Consider the following 17,839-nt stretch of genomic DNA (forward strand, 5'->3'; position numbering starts at 1 on the left):
GTCACTAATTCGTTTAAACGAATACTGCGCGTGGTCTTAGGCTTAGGGGAAAGTTTATTCAAAATTGAATAGTTCAGGACCGGATTGTGGTATGGGTCGACGTAAATCTCAATTGCGTACCCAGTTTCCATTCCTCCAGTTGTATTTCCCTGCCACATGTTCTATTTTTCTTTTTTCCTCTATTTATCACCTTCCACCTTCTCTGTCTTTAGTTCCCTGTTTACCTCTTCGTATTCATTGTGTTTCTTCATCTTTTTTTTGTGTTTTTTTCTGTTCTCTTACCCCTTTCTTCTCTATTTCTCCTCTTTCTTTCTTTGTCCATCATTTCTCTATATCTGTTTCTTTCTTCTGTATACTCTATGACTCACCATTTCTTTCTTTTTCTTCGACGTTATTTCTTTTTTAATAATCCATGACGCTGCTCCTCTTTGTCGACAACTCCACAGTCTCTCGTATTCATAACCGTCTCCCTTTTTTGCACCTTTCCCTTTCTTGACCTTCTCATCATTTAAGCTCATTTCGTTCATTCCTTCACTGTTTTATATAGTTTATACTCTCATTTTCTTCCCCACCACTTACAGTTTTCTTTCCCGTATTCGTTCCTCCTCTTTCATTTCCTCCATTTATCTTTTTTCATATCCTCTTACGACTCCCACAGTTGAGCATCTTTACTTGCTCCCCCCGCCACATTCCAGAACATCAACTTCACTTCTCCTTTTGTTCGTTTCGGACTAGCTCCTCTCTTTTGCTATTAATTTTTCCGTCCAAACCCCTCCCCCTCCTCTTCCGTTCCTACTAGCTCTTCTTCTTTGTTACTCCATCTCTATTCTTCGTCTTCTATCATTAATTTCCTATATCCCAATCTTACTTTTTTGATCTCATGATCATCTATGTTTGTCCTTTCACTTTCCCTTGCCCCTCATAATTTTTTACTCTTCTTTCCCCATGTTTTCCCCCACTTCAATTGTTTCTTCGTGCTTTCTCTCCCTTTTCCTTTTTTCATCTTTACTCCTTTTAACTTGTTCCTGCTATTTTGCTATCCTTTGCACCAATTCTTCTATTTCCTTACCCCATTATACTCTTTATTTCCTCTCTTCATCCGATTTCTTCCCAGATCGTTTCCTTCACTTGATCTACTTGATTTTTTTCTTATTTCCCCCTTTGCTCCTATGTTTTCCGTTCTCTCACCGCACTCACCCCACCCCCCTATCTATTTCATTGCCGCTCGCTCTCTCTCCGTTTTCGCTTCTTTCTTTTCAACCTCTGAATCCTGACTTGCCCGCTTCGGCAGCTCGGAGACAGTGGACCCTCCCGCCCTGGTCACTAGTTAGCACGCAATAAAGGAAATTACATAAAAATGGTTAAAGCATAACCAAAATACTCTTTGGCATAACCTACCCCCGCTCACGTGTAAGTACTGTTGCCAAATATCCGTCTATGTTTCCACGTTATTGCTTTGTTAATACTCTTCTTCACAATATTCCACTCCTCCTGAGTACTCCTCCTTTTTTTGTACCCCACAGTGTCTCTTATCCATAACTGTATCTCCCTTCTTCTTTGCCTCTTCCACATTTCCAAATTCTTCTATTTCTTCCAGAATTTGTTCATTTAGTAAATCAACTACCGATCTCCCTCTTCCACCCATGTATGTGAAGTGCCCTCCATATTTTCGTTTCGAATTCTCCATCCCCTTTCTTTATTGCCCTCTCTCTTCACTTTCTATTGTGTGCTTTTCTTCTCTTCTGTACAAGCCCTTCTCCTTTATTCCCTGTTCAGAAATTTAATCTCCCCCCCCCCCCCGCCGCCCCATTACTAACCCACAATGAGCAACTTTACTTGACCCCCCCCCCCCCCCCTTATAAGGAAGACCTAAAGAAGGCGGGTGAAGAAAGATTGAGGCTTTGGGAGATGTGAAAAAGGCGTAAAGGAGACTTAGAGGAAGGATGGCGTGAAGAAAGTGTAATGGATACGCGAAGAAAACGTACGGGAAAAATAAATAGAGGGAGGCGTGGCGCGGAAACAAAGATGATGTAAAAAAAAGAAGTGTGAGAAGCAATTTAAAGAGAGTGAAGACTCTTACGGATTTGAAGAATACGAAGAAACTGAAGAATTTGAAGACCAGATGGGTCTGAATTCGAAGCTACTTGGCAGTTCGAAGAGTTTCTAAAAGTTTGGCAGATTCGAAGACTATGAAAACATAGGAAGCAACGAAAGAATTCGAAAAGGTTGAAGAAAAGTCAAAGAATCCATCAAAAGAATCTAAAACTTTGAAGAATTGAAATAATATGGAAGTATTGAATGAGTTCGAGAGGTTCCACCCTGTATCTACAACTTACGACGATGCAAACATTTTTGAGAGTTGGCAACCATGAAATTTCTAGGTGGAGAAAAGCTGCCTGCGCCATCTAGAAAGTACGAACGGGAGTTACGTTGGGCATCTTGTCTTGAATGGCGGTCGTGAACGCGTTGCTCCATAAATGTTTGTTGTTATTTAATGCTGGTAGTAATTTTTGCGTTTCTTTATATCGTATTTGTGTTTCGTATGCCGCATTTTATATTTTTTGTGTGTTTGAATCTTTGTTTTTGAAATTTACTTGATTTAACCGCAATGTAGAATTACATGTTTAATACAGTTATCCTATTGTTTGTAATCGTTTCCGTTTTTGGTGTAAGTTTGATTAATTTATCTTATTGACATTTGACATTCAACTGTAGGCTCGAAACCCCGAAACCAGGGGCGGGTTACCTATCTTGCAGGAGATGTTAAAAAGAAAGCGTATAGCTGACATGAAGAAGACCGTCAGAAGAAGATTGACGGATGTGTGTAGGAGGTTTTGTGAAGTTGGAGGTTGGAGGGAATAAAAGAAACCTAAATATTAATGCGTAAAGGAGGGGTAGGGAATCTCAAGAAAGCATGAGGGACACGGAGGTGGTGAAAGATACTGCTAGCTCTTCATGAATGATTGAGGCACCCTTAAACACAGAACATTACGTGACGCCACTGAAAGTCTTAGAGAATCATGAATGTTGGTCATCCTGAAATGTGATACTCGCGTTTTCAAATTCTTCAAGCAACACAAAAAGTAATTGTGGAATTGTGCGAAAATGTCATCTGTCACAATTTGTGGATTTGTTAAAATTGAGCCAAAACGAGAGGAAAATGAAGAAACTGCAACCCCTAACGAGGAGGTTCCGACAACTTTCAAGGCTGAGGATAGTGAGACTGCAACTGGCATCAAAAGTGATCGCGAAATTAAAAGTGAACCGCAGGAAGACGAGTGCACCTCATATTTCATTAATCCGCCTCTTCTGTTGTATGATGAATGTATGGAAGACAAAAGTAATGTCCTTAACGTACGAGTAAGTGAGTTTTCTTCAGACCATGATACTTCGAGACAATTATTTAGATGCACATCACTAAGTTGTGACACTGATTTCCATTGTTTCCAATGTGACTACGTGTCAAGTATCAAAAAGAATCTCAGAAAGCACATCTTAGGGCACAGAAATTTAAAATGTGACCATTGCAATTATGTAACGAACGATAAGGGTAATTTGAGACAGCACATTAGGAGACACAATGGTAAAAAGGAGTACAGATGTTCCTTTTGCAGTTATGCCACAAATGCCAAACACTCCTACAGTAGACACTTCTTAAAACATAATGTTCTGAAAGCAGTAAAGTGTGACCAGTGCTCTTATGCCACACATTCAAAGGGCCACTTAAAGCAACACTTACTAATTCACTGCAACGAGAAGAAATTTAAATGTGACCAGTGCACTTTCGAAACTCACGTTAAAAAGTACCTGAAACGACACACCCTCAATCACAAACCAACCACAGACTTTAAATGCTCGTACTGTCCCTACACCACAAATTTTAAAAGAAATCTCAAAAAGCACATTTTAAGGCACATAACTCCCAGAAATTTAAAATGTGACCATTGCAATTATGTAACAAATGACAAAGATAATTTAAAACATCACATCAGGACACACAATGACAAAAAAGATTACAATTGCTCCATTTGCAGTTACGCCACAAACGCCAGAAACTCCTACACTCGACATCTCCAAAAACACACCGCCGTCAAAGACATAAAATGTGACCAGTGCGCTTACGCCACACATTCGAAGGGCAACCTGAACCAACACCTACGAACTCACCAAAACGAGAAGAAATTTAAATGTGGCCAGTGCACGTTCGAAACTCACGTCGAGACCTACCTGAAACGACACGCCCTGAATCACAAACCGACCACGGACTTTAAATGCTCGTACTGTCCGTACGCCACAAACGTAAAGGTCAACTTCAACAAGCACCTCTCGAAGCATACAAGGGAGAGCTTAAGGTGCGAGCAGTGCGACTACGTGACGAGAGATCGCGAAAATCTGAGGCGACATTTGCTGAAACATGTCGAGTTGAAGGACTTCAAGTGCAAGTTTGAACGTACAACTCGAAGTACTTGACTTGACAAAAACTCGAGTGAGTGACCAGTAATTAAAGGACGTTAAAACTACATCAATAAATTAAGTGCTTCATTTGTGAATTTTATATGCATAGAATGGTGTATAGGTATATGTTTTTATATTAAACGCAATTTTAAAGTGTTTACTCCGGTAAAATTAACCCATAGCATTCCAGCAATCAATTTTGCATATTTCTTGTGAAAATAATAAATATGCAAAATATGCATGTGGTATAGTCTTGTCTCTAAAATCTGTGCGCGAGAAGTAGAACAGTCTCTTAAGGAATCGCCCCGCGGTAAAGGACGAAATGTGTCCAGAAAATAAGAATGTACGTCCACGATGCGCACTTTGCAAAACTTCCTGCTTAAATTTGAAAAGTGGCACGTGATAAAACAATTAATTCAGGGTCCCCTTACGCTAGTTGTAAATAACGCTATGACCTGAAGCACAGTAGGGAAGGAACGTAAAATAAAACACTCGAATTATGAAAAGTTTGTTTATTAATAATCGTAATTATTATGATTGTAAATGCTCGGAAATTTAAGTCGAAATAAATTACATTGCAAAAATAAACTTTGAAAATGGTAGTTCACCGAATAAAAATAGAAATAGGCTGGGAAAAAAGGAACTTACCAATAAAAAAACCAGCCGTCAAATTAATATCAAATTGTGTTGTAAAATTAATTGTTTGTAATGATGTGAATGCGTAACATATAATTATAACATCACTAAAAGTAGCATGTAGACTTCAAGAGGTAACATTTAGGTTAAAAACAAGTTTTGGGGACTGTGGGTCAGGTAAGCAGGTACCAAGATTCTAAGAAAGAGTGAAATACACAGGATGTGACTCATGTTTGGTTCAATAAAGTCCTTTTGTTAAAAACAAGAAGGAAAATTACATGACCTTGTAGGCAAATTTAACTAAAAACAAGATATGTGGCTCATTCATCGCACATAGATTCTAAACTGAAGAGCTTTGATTAGCGTAATCCTGCTCCTGCAAGATAGGTAACCCGCCCTTGGTTTCGAGCCTACAGTTGAATGTCGAAGACAGTCACGGAATTAAGTGTTGCACTTTAAATGTTTACAGTTTTTACCACAACCGTGACTGTTTCATTCACGGAGAAAAATGTAAGTAACAAACAACAAGTCAGTACATACATCAAACGAATCGGTAATTTCCACATATTAAAATAAAGTGATCAAAACTTATATGAATGCTATTTCAGGGACAAGACCAAGTAATCAACATCAATAAACATAAATTAAGCAAACATTACACCAAAAACGTAAACGATTACAAACAATAGGATAATGGTATTAAACATGTCATTCTGCATTGTGGTTAAACCAAGTAAATTTCAAAAACAAAGATTGAAACACAAAAAATATAAAATGCGGCATACAAAACACAAATACGATATAAAAAAATGCAAAAATTACTACCTGCATTAAATAACAACAAACATTTATGGAGCGACGCGTTCACGACCCCCATTCAAGACAAGATGCCCAAACGCAACCCCGTCCATGCTTTCTAGATGGCGCAGACAGCTTTTCCCCACCTAGAAATTGCATGGTTGCCAACTCCCAAAAATGTATGTATCGTCGTAAGTTGTATATACAAGGTGGAACCTGTCAACCAGAAAACTATTTTTGGCTGCGACTTCCTAGAAGACGCCGGAGTCGCGCTACACGCAACCCAGAAGTACTGCTATTTTTATGATGATCCGAATGTCACCTTTCAGTACTTCGACGAAGAAGGGGACAAGGACACTGAGGTATCTGAAGTGAGTTTGCAGTAATGAGAGTGCCAAAATCTGGAATTCAGTCGACGAAGAGGCCTCTTTCGAGAAGAAGGCGAACCGACCCCACTACACCCTATAGAACTTTTCGATTTTCGAGGATGCCTTTCGTGCTGCAGAATACCCCGGCGACGTTTGTTCAAAGGGCTGCAACTTTTGATCTAGTAGTCCAATCTTGGAACTGTTTGAAATTATGGATTCTACAGGCCAAACTCTATAAGAAAATGTTTTTTCCCGGTCGATCTCAGACAATTTTTTTTTCGGGGCTCAAAAAAAGGCAGTGTATAACCTTCCTTTTTTACCAAAAATCGACTACACCAAAATTTCTCGGGAAAACACTTTTCTTATTAATTTGGGTGCGTAGAATCCAAATCAATTTGTACTTTTTCGATTAGACTTCTCAATCAAAAGTTATAGACTAGAAACCAATTTCAAAAAAAAATTCAAAGGGCTGTAACTTTTGAACTAGTAGCCCAATCTTGGAACCGTTTGAAATTATGGATTCTACAGGCCACCATTGACTAAAAAGCAATGACTGATGGCAATACGTCCAGTGGATGAACGTGCGCCACTGATCAAGAAATACGAGTCACTTGACACTTCATTTTTTGCACACACAGTTCGTACCTCGTGGCACAACTCATTCTTTCTGCTGTACGTAACTTGAAATCATCACCACAGGAGCCCTAAAAGTAAAAGTGATTGTGGAATAATCAAAATGTCAATTGTCACAATCTGTGGATTTGTTAAAGATGAGCCAAGAGAAGAAGAAGAAGAAATAAGTGCAACCCTTAACGAAGAGGTTTTAATAAACCATGACGTATCGATAAGAGTCAAGATTGAGGATAATGAAACTGCAACTTCCAGACAGTTATTTAAATGTGCAACACTAAGTTGTGCCACTGATTTCCTGTGTTTTCAATGTGAATACGTGACAAGTATCAAAAGCAATCTCAGAAAGCACATCATCTTAAGGCACATAACTCCAAGAAAGCTAAAATGTGACCATTGCAAGTATGTGACAAACAATAAGAAAAATTACACGTGTTCCATGCGCAATCACTTCACAAATGCCAAACACCCCTTAAAACACAATGCTCTGAAAGACTTAAAATGTGTCCAGGGCGCTTATGCCACACATTCAAAGGGCCACTTAAAGCAACACTCACTAACTCACCGAAACGAGAAGAAATTTAAATGTGATCAGTGCACATTCGAAACTCACCTAAAAATGTATCTGAAAAAACACACCCTCAATCACAATTTAACTACAGACTACAAATGTGCTTATTGTGCCTATGCCACAAAGATAAAAAAAAATCTTATAAAGCACATCAAAAGGCACATAACACCGAGAAGCTTAAAATGTGACCATTGCAATTACGTAACGAACGATAAGGACAATTTAAGACACCATGTTAGGACGCACAACGATAAAAAAGATTACACATGCTCCATTTGCCATTATGCCACAAACGCCAGACACTCCTACATTCGACATCTCCTAAAGCACAACGCTCCGAAAGACTTAAAATGTGTCCAGTGCGCTTATGTCACGCATTCGAAGGACGTCTTAAACCAACACTTAAGAACTCATCAAAATGAGAAAAAATTTAAATGTGACCAGTGCGCGTTCAAAACTCACGTTGAAATATACCTGAAACGGCACGCCCTCAATCACAAATCGACCACGGACTTTAAATGCTCGTACTGTCCCTATGCCACAAACGTGAAAAAGAACTTCAAGAAGCACCTCTTGAAACATACAGGGGAGAGCTTACTGTGCGAGCACTGCGACTACACGACGACCATTCGCGAAAACCTGAAGACACACTTGCTGAAGCACAGAACGTTGAAGAATTTCGAGTGCGCGTATTGCAAGTTTCGAACCTATGCCTCGAAGTACCTGAGGCGGCATCTCTCAACGCACAGGAACTCGAGGGAGTTTCAGTGTTTCGTCGCAATTACGAGACTTTTTTAAGTCACCGAATGTCTGCTTCATTTGTGAACAGTATAAAGAATTAATAATACGCATGGAATGTTCTAGCTATCTATTTTGTCTAAGTTTTGATATTTGATTTGCATATTAAACAATTTAAAAATGTTTTGTTTTTAGAAAGATCGCCCTTGTTTCTTATCCCTTATGATGAATCGTATACATAGATTCCAAACCGAAGAGTTTTTATTGGCAGAATCTCGCCCCCAAGACAGATAACTCGCCCCTTGTTCCGCGTTTCGAACCTACAGTTAATTGTCGAGATCAGTACCGGTATTTGAGTGTCGTAACTCTGGTTACAGTTTTTGTCAGTCCCCTGACCGTTTCTTCAAGGCGAAAATGTTAGTTTACAAACAATTCTTTAAAAGATTGAACAAAATATGCATCCAAGTTGGGGCCAAGAAAGACCATGTAATCGAAACATGAACAAACATTACACCAAAAATGAACGTGATTTCAAACAAAAGATTAACGGTATCAAACACATGAATTAACATTAAATTGTCAACTTCAAAATCAAAGATTGCAACTTAAAAAAAATATACAGCTACATAAAAATTGCATGGTTGCAAGCTCTCAAAAATATGTGCATCGTCGTAGAGTGGAACCTCTCAGTAGTTGCGATTGACTAATATACTTAGATGATAAAGTTATCACGCGAACTATTTCAACCAATCACAAGGTCTCTAAACCCAGAATCATAAAAGCACCGTTAGAGGCATAGCGACACAGGTACTCTGCATGTTTACAGGTTACGGCGAAGGTTTTTCAATTTTATCACTACTACCGCACATCGTTTTAGTTTTTCTATCTTACTATTAAATCCGTTTTTTTTTTCGCGCAACTGTCTTATCTATGACACTGTGTGTGAAATAGTAGTATAAGGAGGTTTGAAGCAAATATGGTGGTGTGAAAATGGGGGATTGAGATTGAGGGGGGGGGGGGTTAGAGAAGTTTGCGAAATTTTAGAATGGCGGACCCAATATGGCGTCGTATTATGCGAGAAATTTGAATTTTTAAAGAAACCATTTGCAAATTCGTAGCCAGAAAGGTTTCAGAGCCGCCGATTACAAATCCGCTGTCAGAATGACGAAATACAAAATGGCGGACCCAATATGGCGTCGTATTGTGCGAGAAATTTGAAATGTTAAAGAAATCATTTGCAAATTTCGTAGCCAGAGAGAATTCAGAGTCGCCGATTACAAATCCGCTGTCAGAATTACGAAATGCAAAATGGCGGACCCAATATGGCGTCGTATTGTGCGAGAAATTTGAATTTTTAAAGAAATCATTTGCAAATTTCGTAGCCAGAGAGATTTCAGGGTCGTCGATTACAAATCCGCTGTCAAAATTACGAAATTCAATATGGCGTCGTATTGTGCGAGAAATTTGAATTTTTAAAGAAATCATTTGCAAATTTCGTAGCCAGAGAGATTTCAGGGTCGTCGATTACAAATCCGCTGTCAAAATTACGAAATTCAAAATGGCGGACCCAATATGGCGTCGTATTGTGCGAGAAATTTGAATTTTTAAAGAAATCATTTGCAAATTTCGTAGCCAGAGAGATTTCAGAGTCGCCGATTACAAATCCGCTGTCAGAATTACGAAATTCAAAATGGCGGACCCAATATGGCGTCCAATTATGCGAAAAATTTGAAGTTTTATAGAAATCATTTGCAATTTTGTACTTGAGGGATTTTTTCGGAGTCGCTAATTACAAATCAGCTGTCAGAATTACAAAATTTAAAATGGCGTCGTATTATGCGAGAAATTTGAATTTTTTAAGAAATCATTTGCAACTTTCGTAGCCAGAGAGATTTCAGAGTCGCCGATTACAAATCCGCTCTCAGAACTACGAAATTCAAAATGGCGGACCCAATATGGCGTCGTATTGTGCCAGAAATTTGAATTTTTAAAGAAATCATTTGTAAATTTCGTAGCCAGAGAGATTTCAGAGTCACTGATTACAAACCCGCTGTCAGCATCACAAAATTCAAAATGGCGTCGTATTATGCGAAAAATTTGGATTTTTAAACAAAATGATTTGCAATTTTGTGGTAGGGAATTTTTAGCGCCGCTGATTACGAATCCGATCTCAGATTTACGAAATTCAAAATGGCGTCGTATTAAGCGAGATATTAAATTTTGTAAGAAATCATTTGCAATTTTATACTAGGTTTTCGAAGTCGCTGATTTATGTATCCGATGTCAGAATTACGAAATTCAAAATGGCGGGCACAATATGGCGGCGTATTATGCGAAACCGTTGAATTTTTAAAGAAATGATTCGCAATTTCTTATTAGAGATTTTCGGGGTCGCTGATTAAGGATGTGAGATTTACGAAATTCAAAATGGCGTGCAACTTTGTACTATAGAACAGGGAGTTTTCCAGGACCGAGCTGCAAAAATCAAAATGGCGGATGTGCTCTTAAGTTACGCCACTGATTAATGCCATATAAGCGTGTTAGTCATCATCCTAAAATGTGACACTTGCGTTTCCAATTTTAAGTTTTTTGCAGAGCCTTTTCATTCTTTCTAGTGTACGTAACTCGAGAGCAACGCCGTAAAAGTAAAATGTGGAATAGTGAAATTGTGAATTAACTGTCATAATGAGTGGATTTATTAAAGATGAGCCAAAACAAGAAGAAGAAGAAAGTGCAACCCTTAACAACGACGATTTAATAAACCATGAAGTTGTAACAACAGTCAAGTTTGAGAATAATGGGGCTGTAACTCGCGTTAAGAGTGATTGCAAAGTTAAAAGTGAACTGCAGCAGGAAGACGAGTTCACCTCATATTTCATTAATCAGCCTCTTCTGTTGTACGATGAATGTATGGAAGACAAAAGTAACGTCCTTAACGTACGAGTAAGTGAGTTTCCTGCAGACCATGATACTGATTTCCATTGTTTCCAATGTGACTATGTGTCAAGTATCAAAAGCAATCTCAGAAAGCACATCTTAAGGCACAGAACTCTGAGAAACTTAAAATGTGACCATTGCGATTATGTAACGAATGATAAGGATAATTTGAGACAGCATGTCAGGAGACACAATGATAAAAAGGAGTACAGATGTTCCCTTTGCAGTTATGCCACAAATGCCAAACACTCGTACAATCGACATCTCTTAAAACATAACGCTCTGAAAGACATTAAATGTGACCAGTGCGATTATTGCACACATACAAAGGACAACTTAAAGCAACACTTACTAATTCACTACAACGAGAAGAAATTTAAATGCGACCAGTGCACTTTCGAAACTCACATTAAAAAGTACCTGAAACGACACGCCCTCAATCACAAACCAACCACAGACTTTAATTGCTCCTACTGCCCCTACGCCACAAACGTCAAAAGAAATCTCATAAAGCACATCTTAAGGCACATAACGCCGAGAAATTTAAAATGTGACCATTGCAATTATGTAACGAACGATAAGGACAACTTGAGACACCACGTTAGGACGCACAACGATAAAAAAGATTACACGTGTTCCATATGCGGTTACGCCACAAATGCCAAAAACTCCTACACTCGACATCTCTTAAAACACAGCGCTCTGAAAAACATCAAATGTGACCAGTGCGCCTATGCTACACATTCCATGGCAAACTTAAACCAACACCTACGAACGCACCAAAACGAGAAGAAATTTAAATGTGACCACTGCGCTTTCGAAACTCACGTTGAAATGTACCTGAAACGACACGCTCTCAATCACAAATCGACCACGGACTTTAAATGCTCGTACTGTCCATATGCCACAAACGTAAAAAAAAACTTCAACAAGCACTTCTCGAACCACAGAAAGGAGAGCTCTGTGACTGCACGACGAGCTTCTGCAAAAACCTGAAGGCACACTTGCTGAAACACACCGCATTGAAGTGCTTCAATTGCTAAAGGACGTTTATAACAACATTTTTTAAGTCACCGAATAAACCAATAAATTAAGTGCTTCATTTGTGTTATTTCAATTTTGATATGCATATTAAACCAATAATAAAGGCAATAAAAAAATTACGAATCGTAACTCATTTATCGCACATAGATTCTAAACTGAAGAGCTTTGATTGGCGTAATACCGCTCCTGCAAGATAGGTAACCCGCCCCTGGTGTCGGGATTTCGAGCCTACAGTTGATTGTCGAAGACAATCACGGAATTAGGTGTCGTAACTCAATTTTGACTACATTTCTTACCACCCCCGTGACTGCTTCATTCACGGAGAAAATTGTTAGTAACAAACAACAAGTCAGTACATACATCAAACGAATCGGTAATTTCCACATATTAAAATAAAATGATCAAAACTTACATGAATGTTACTTCAGGGACAAGCACAAGTAATCAACATCAATAAACATAAATTAAGCAAGCATTACACCAAAAACGTAAACAATTACAAACAATAGCATAACGGTATCACATATGTGATTATCCATTGCGGTTAAACCAAGTAAATTTCAAAAAACAAAGATTCAAACACAACAAAAAATAAAATGTGGCATACAAAACACAAATACGATATAAAGAAATGCAAATATTACAACCTGCATTTAAAAAAACACAAAATAACAACAACCATTTATGGAGCGACGCATTCACGATCGCCATTCAAGACAAGTGCCACACGTAACCCCCGTTCGTGTTTTCTAGATGGGGCGGGCCTCAGAGTAAGAAATAAAGATAGAGTACGCCTACGCTATAACAACGTGAACGTTTGTTTTGAACCAACATCTCACCGTTGAGAGGACGAAAATAAACATTAGTCAGTGGCGTAGGGTTTATTTATCTTTATGGGCAACAAAGTTTATGTTTTGTTTAAATGTGCAAACGTAATAACGTATCACTAAATATTTATGATCAAAAGCCGTATGTGTTTGAAAGGTCCCTATTGATCTATGATACCACTACGGTAACTATATACTATAAATCGTATAATTTTCGTTAACGTAAGATTTAACGGTTCCGTTCTTACGTTCTTACGGCTACGGAACTATAAATCCGGCTTAAGACAAGGTATGCCTATAACTAAACGCAGATGACGTTTTTATCTCAATGACGTCACAAGAATCACCGCCAAGTTTGAAAATGACATACACTTCATACTTGAATTAGAAGTGCCATTACAATTACTCGATTAATTTGGTTGAGTAATCATACTGAATGCATTTAGATATAAATATAAGGCAACAGAGAAGCTAAACGTACCACTTAATATACTTATTTCAGAAATTGAATTAGCCTTTTAAGTTTTTTTAATTACCGCTAGAGGTCTCGTCCTTTTGAAAACGCTAATGTAATTTTTACTTACATGTTTTATTGTAACCTAATTAATACTTTGTAAGTTTAATGTGAGAAACTTGACGCAGTTGACATGGATTGAACAAAACTTATCACATCCGTAATGGGGATACACTTTTATTAACTGGTAGGACTATACAAACCTCATTACTTTATTGAACGGTAGAGCCAAGTTATCCAAATGACGTCACGTATAGGCATACCAGTCTTAATTGTACCATGGAAGGGAGGATGGGGCTGTCACAAGACACGTGGTCTTGGTTACGCCACTGAGTGCCTTATAGTGAATGTCGGTCAGCCTGAAGTGATACTCGCGTTTTCAATTTTAATTTTTTTTTTGGGGCTTTTACACTTTCTCCTTTACACCTAACTTAAAGGAGCAACACGGGAGATTGCCCTAAACGTAAATGTGGAATAGTGAAAATGTCAACTGTCACAATCAGTGGATTTGTTGAAGTTGAGCCAAAACGAGAGGAAGAAGAAGAAAGTGCAACCGTTAACGGCGACGTTTTAATAAAGCACGAGGTTGCGACTGAGGATAATGGGAGTGCGAGTGGCATCAAGAGTGAGCTCAAAGTTAAAAGGGAAACACAGCAGCAGGAAGGCGAAGTCGCCTCGTATTTTATTAAGCCTCTTTTGTTGTATGATGAATGTATGGAAGACAAAAGTAATGTTCTTAACGTAGGGGTAAATGAGTCTCTGCACACTGATTTCCGGTGTTTTCAATGTGATTATACATCAAGTATGAAAAAAAATCTCAGGAAGCACATCTTAAGGCACATAACGCCGAGAAATTTAAAATGTGACCATTGCAATTATTTAACGAACGACAAGGACAATTTGAGACAGCACGTCAGGACGCACAACGCTAAAAAAGAATACACATGTTCCATTTGTAGTTACGCCACAAATGCCAAGCACTCCTACAGTCGACACCTCTTAAAACACAACGCTCTGAAAGACTTAAAATGTGACCGGTGCGCTTACGCCACGCATTCAAAGGGCAACTTAAAGCAACACCTACTAACTCACCGAAATGAGAAGAGATTTAAATGTGACCAGTGCACTTTCGAAACTCACGTCGAAATGTACCTGAAACGACACGCCCTCAATCACAAACTAACCACTGACTTTAAGTGCTCGTACTGTCCCTACGCCACAAATGTAAAAAAAAACTTCAAGAAGCACTTCTCGAAGCACACAAGAGAAAACTTAAAATGTGAACACTGCGACTACACTACGAGCGTTCGCGAGAATCTGAAGCAACACCTGCTGACTCACAGGGCGCTGAAGGACTTCGAGTGCGTGCACTGCGAGTTTCGAACGAACACCTTGAAGTACTTAAAGCAGCATCTCGCGACGCACAAGAACTCGAAGGAGTTTAAGTGTTTCGGTTGCGAGTACAAGACTAGTGTAAAGGGACGTTTAAAGCGGCATCTTTTAAGTCACCGAATTTCCGCTGTGAATGGGGTAGTTCCCATAAATTAAGTGCTTGAAATTTATAGCTATCTATTTTATTTAAATTTTGATATGTATATTAAAATAAATTTTACATATTAGAGCAAAAAATATGCATGTGATATATAGTCCTGCCGCTATAATCAGTGATACATTATATTGCAATTTTAAAGCAATGTCCCTGTCCCTGGTAGGGCTCTAATCCTACATTTTTCTCAGCTGTGCTATTTTAACTCCTTTCATTACAAAAGAAAGACCACCCCCAATCCCTATCCCCTATGGGGTGTATGAACTTTTTTTGTAGATACTGTAACAGAAAAAAAACTGTACGAGTTTGTTTATTTGAGCAGTTAAATATTGTAAGGTAAATTTAATTACGTGGTTTATTTATTTACAATTAATTAACAATGTTTTCCCGAGACATTTTGGTGTAGTCAATTTTTGGTAAAAATGGAAGGTAATACACTGCCTTTTTTTGAGCCCCCGAAAAAAAAATTGTCTCAGATCGACCCGGAAAAAAATTTTCTTATAGAATGTGGCCTGTAGAATCCATAATTTCAAACAGTTCCAAGATTGGGCTACCAGTTCAAAAGTTACAGCCCTTTGAATTTTTTTTCGAAATTGGTTTCTAGTCTATAACTTTTGATTGAGAAGTCTGATCGAAAAAGTACGAATTGATTTGGATTCTACGCACCCAAATTAATAAGAAAAAGTGTTTTCCCGAGAAATTTTGGTGTAGTCGATTTTTGGTAAAAAAGGAAGGTTATACACTGCCTTTTTTTGAGCCCCGAAAAAAAAATTGTCTCAGATCGACCCGGAAAAAAAATTTTCTTATAGAATGTGGCCTGTAGAATCCATAATTTCAAACAGTTCCAAGATTGGGCTACTAGTTCAAAAGTTACAGCCCTTTGAATTTTTTTTCGAAATTGGTTTCTAGTCTATAACTTTTGATTAAGAAGTCTGATTGAAAAAGTACGAATTGATTTGGATTCTACGCACCCAAATTAATAAGAAAAAGTGTTTTCCCGAGAAATTTTGGTGTAGTCGATTTTTGGTAAAAAAGGAAGGTTATACACTGCCTTTTTTGAGCCCCGAAAAAAAAATTGTCTCAGATCGACCCGGAAAAAAAATTTTCTTATAGAATGTGGCCTGTAGAATCCATAATTTCAAACAGTTCGAAGATTGGGCTACTAGTTCAAAAGTTACAGCCCTTTGAATTTTTTTTCGAAATTGGTTTCTAGTCTATAACTTTTGATTAAGAAGTCTGATCGAAAAAGTACGAACGTCAGGGTTTTAAGTGTTAGATTATTAACGGAGATAAAGGGCTAACGTTCCGTAAAGTAAGGTTTATTATTATTACTGAGCTAGCCTTGGTATTAATTATTTCATTGGAAAATATTAATTATTACACCATAATCGGTATCAGTGCAGTAGAAATTAAATTTCAGGCCCAGGCCTGTTATTTCAATAAATAAATTTTAGGAGCGCAGGGTGTTCAAGTGAAACATATAAAACCTGTGAATGTTTCCAGGCTATGGGCGTTTGTAAATATCAGTTGCTTACATAACTTTTAAAGTACTTAAAATACTGTCTTACTTAAAACTCAATAAATGTCATTATTATTATTAAACACAATATGTAAAAATGAAAATGGAAGTTTTATATCAAATCATCGTCTTACTCTCCGCCTACTACGAGTATTTCGTGGGTTCAATCAAAACAGTATAGGCATCGATCATTTTAAAAATGTAAAATTTAATTTCAATAATCAACAACTTATCTCGTCTACCTACACAACCATATACACGTATAATTAAAAATTAAAAGCCTTCTCAGTGTTTTACACTCTCATTTTGCTTAAAAATGCTGCACTCGGCCACAAAATCGCTGCAAATAAACAGATAAGACGGTTCTAACAAGACAACCCTAAAACAACATACCTAATCTCACCATTCTTATATGTGCTGTCACCGTCATAGTAACCGCCCGAACTCCAATAGACATCTTTCACACTTACAGATCCCTGCGATACCGCATCACGATCGGCCGCCGCCTCAGACACCTTATCTATAAGTTTAGACCAACCCTTATCGTACCCCGCATTTAAAACGAGTATCGGACAATCGACATTCCGAATGTAGCTGCTCGTATTGAAACTTAGCCCGTTCTCGATCAGAGGCTCGGTCACGAACGCGTCGTACCACGGCATCCACGAAAAAATCCTTCCCAACGGCCAGTACCAGTAGCCGATCCAGTCGGAGAGCGACGTGAACGGATTTTCCAAAATTAAACCGGTGGGAACGACGCCTTCGTTTCGCAACCGCGCGACGGCGTGCGTCGCGATTGCGGCGCCGAGTTGATCGCCCCAAACGTAGACGTCTCCCTTGGTCCTGTTAAGCACCCACCTGTAGATGTGGACGGCGTCGTCGACAAGTCCGTCTTCGACTAAATCGAACATCGACGAATCTCCGTAGCCTGTCACAAAAGTCTAATATGAAACAAATAGGAGTAGTGACAACACTGGCGATATGTCATATACAGAGTGTCTCCTTTTCTGGCTCTGAAAAGAGTCTAGTGGGTAATTCGATTAGATGTCAAAAAAATTTGAGTCAGTAACCGCCATCTTTGAATTTTGTTTTGACATCTTTTAGTTTCATTTGTTAACTTTAAAGATGCCTATTTAATTTAGTGGGGATTACTCGTGCAATCTCACTCGATTTCGGACACCCTGTATACTTAATAAAAGTTGCGCCAATGTGTCAAATAATAAAACAATCGTCATACTTCTGTAGTCGAAAGCAAT

At 38.3% G+C, this 17,839-nt stretch overlaps 5 protein-coding genes across 5 annotated transcripts; 4 read left to right on the plus strand and 1 right to left on the minus strand.

Annotated features, from left to right (window-relative positions):
• The first annotated feature begins 3,072 nt into the window (after nt 1–3,072).
• On the plus strand, nt 3,073–4,841 carry LOC116180148 (RE1-silencing transcription factor B-like). The gene is made up of 2 exons (XM_031500010.1): nt 3,073–3,360; nt 4,035–4,841. The coding sequence occupies exons 1-2, from the start codon at nt 3,161–3,163 to the stop codon at nt 4,468–4,470; spliced, it is 636 nt and encodes a 211-aa protein (XP_031355870.1). The 5' UTR covers nt 3,073–3,160; the 3' UTR covers nt 4,471–4,841.
• Nucleotides 4,842–6,873: 2,032 nt separating this feature from the next.
• On the plus strand, nt 6,874–8,355 carry LOC116180138 (zinc finger protein 28-like). The gene has a single exon (XM_031499999.1). It carries the CDS (start codon nt 6,994–6,996, stop codon nt 8,254–8,256), a length of 1,263 nt encoding a protein of 420 aa, XP_031355859.1. The 5' UTR covers nt 6,874–6,993; the 3' UTR covers nt 8,257–8,355.
• Nucleotides 8,356–10,881: 2,526 nt separating this feature from the next.
• Nucleotides 10,882–12,129, plus strand: LOC116179975 (zinc finger protein 501-like). The gene has a single exon (XM_031499798.1). It carries the CDS (start codon nt 10,882–10,884, stop codon nt 12,127–12,129), a length of 1,248 nt encoding a protein of 415 aa, XP_031355658.1.
• Nucleotides 12,130–13,808: 1,679 nt separating this feature from the next.
• LOC116180141 (RE1-silencing transcription factor-like) lies at nt 13,809–15,118 on the plus strand. The gene has a single exon (XM_031500003.1). The coding sequence runs from the start codon at nt 14,002–14,004 to the stop codon at nt 15,064–15,066; it is 1,065 nt and encodes a 354-aa protein (XP_031355863.1). The 5' UTR covers nt 13,809–14,001; the 3' UTR covers nt 15,067–15,118.
• Nucleotides 15,119–16,771: 1,653 nt separating this feature from the next.
• Nucleotides 16,772–17,833, minus strand: LOC116180149 (lysophosphatidylserine lipase ABHD12-like). The gene is made up of 3 exons (XM_031500011.1): nt 17,821–17,833; nt 16,977–17,511; nt 16,772–16,923 (listed from the first exon to the last, which is right to left on the minus strand). Exons 2-3 carry the CDS (start codon nt 17,492–17,494, stop codon nt 16,869–16,871), a joined length of 573 nt encoding a protein of 190 aa, XP_031355871.1. The 5' UTR covers nt 17,495–17,511; nt 17,821–17,833; the 3' UTR covers nt 16,772–16,868.
• Nucleotides 17,834–17,839: the final 6 nt, after the last annotated feature.

This window comes from Photinus pyralis, unplaced genomic scaffold (genome assembly GCF_008802855.1).
Source record: "Photinus pyralis isolate 1611_PpyrPB1 unplaced genomic scaffold, Ppyr1.3 Ppyr1.4_LG9, whole genome shotgun sequence".
Lineage (NCBI taxonomy): Eukaryota > Metazoa > Arthropoda > Insecta > Coleoptera > Lampyridae > Photinus > Photinus pyralis.

What these genes read in the sequence shown, in the direction of transcription:
- LOC116180148 (XM_031500010.1), top strand. Translation starts at nt 3,161, where the DNA reads ATGAAGAAACTGCAACCCCTAACGAGGAGGTTCCGACAACTTTCAAGG. An exon ending in GTAATGTCCTTAACGTACGA is followed by an intron (nt 3,361 to 4,034) that starts GTAAGTGAGTTT and finishes CTCCATTTGCAG; the next exon opens with TTACGCCACAAACGCCAGAA.
- LOC116180138 (XM_031499999.1), top strand. Translation starts at nt 6,994, where the DNA reads ATGTCAATTGTCACAATCTGTGGATTTGTTAAAGATGAGCCAAGAGAA.
- LOC116179975 (XM_031499798.1), top strand. Translation starts at nt 10,882, where the DNA reads ATGAGTGGATTTATTAAAGATGAGCCAAAACAAGAAGAAGAAGAAAGT.
- LOC116180141 (XM_031500003.1), top strand. Translation starts at nt 14,002, where the DNA reads ATGTCAACTGTCACAATCAGTGGATTTGTTGAAGTTGAGCCAAAACGA.
- LOC116180149 (XM_031500011.1), bottom strand. Translation starts at nt 17,494, where the DNA reads ATGTTCGATTTAGTCGAAGACGGACTTGTCGACGACGCCGTCCACATC. An exon ending in TATAAGAATGGTGAGATTAG is followed by an intron (nt 16,924 to 16,976) that starts GTATGTTGTTTT and finishes GTTTATTTGCAG; the next exon opens with CGATTTTGTGGCCGAGTGCA.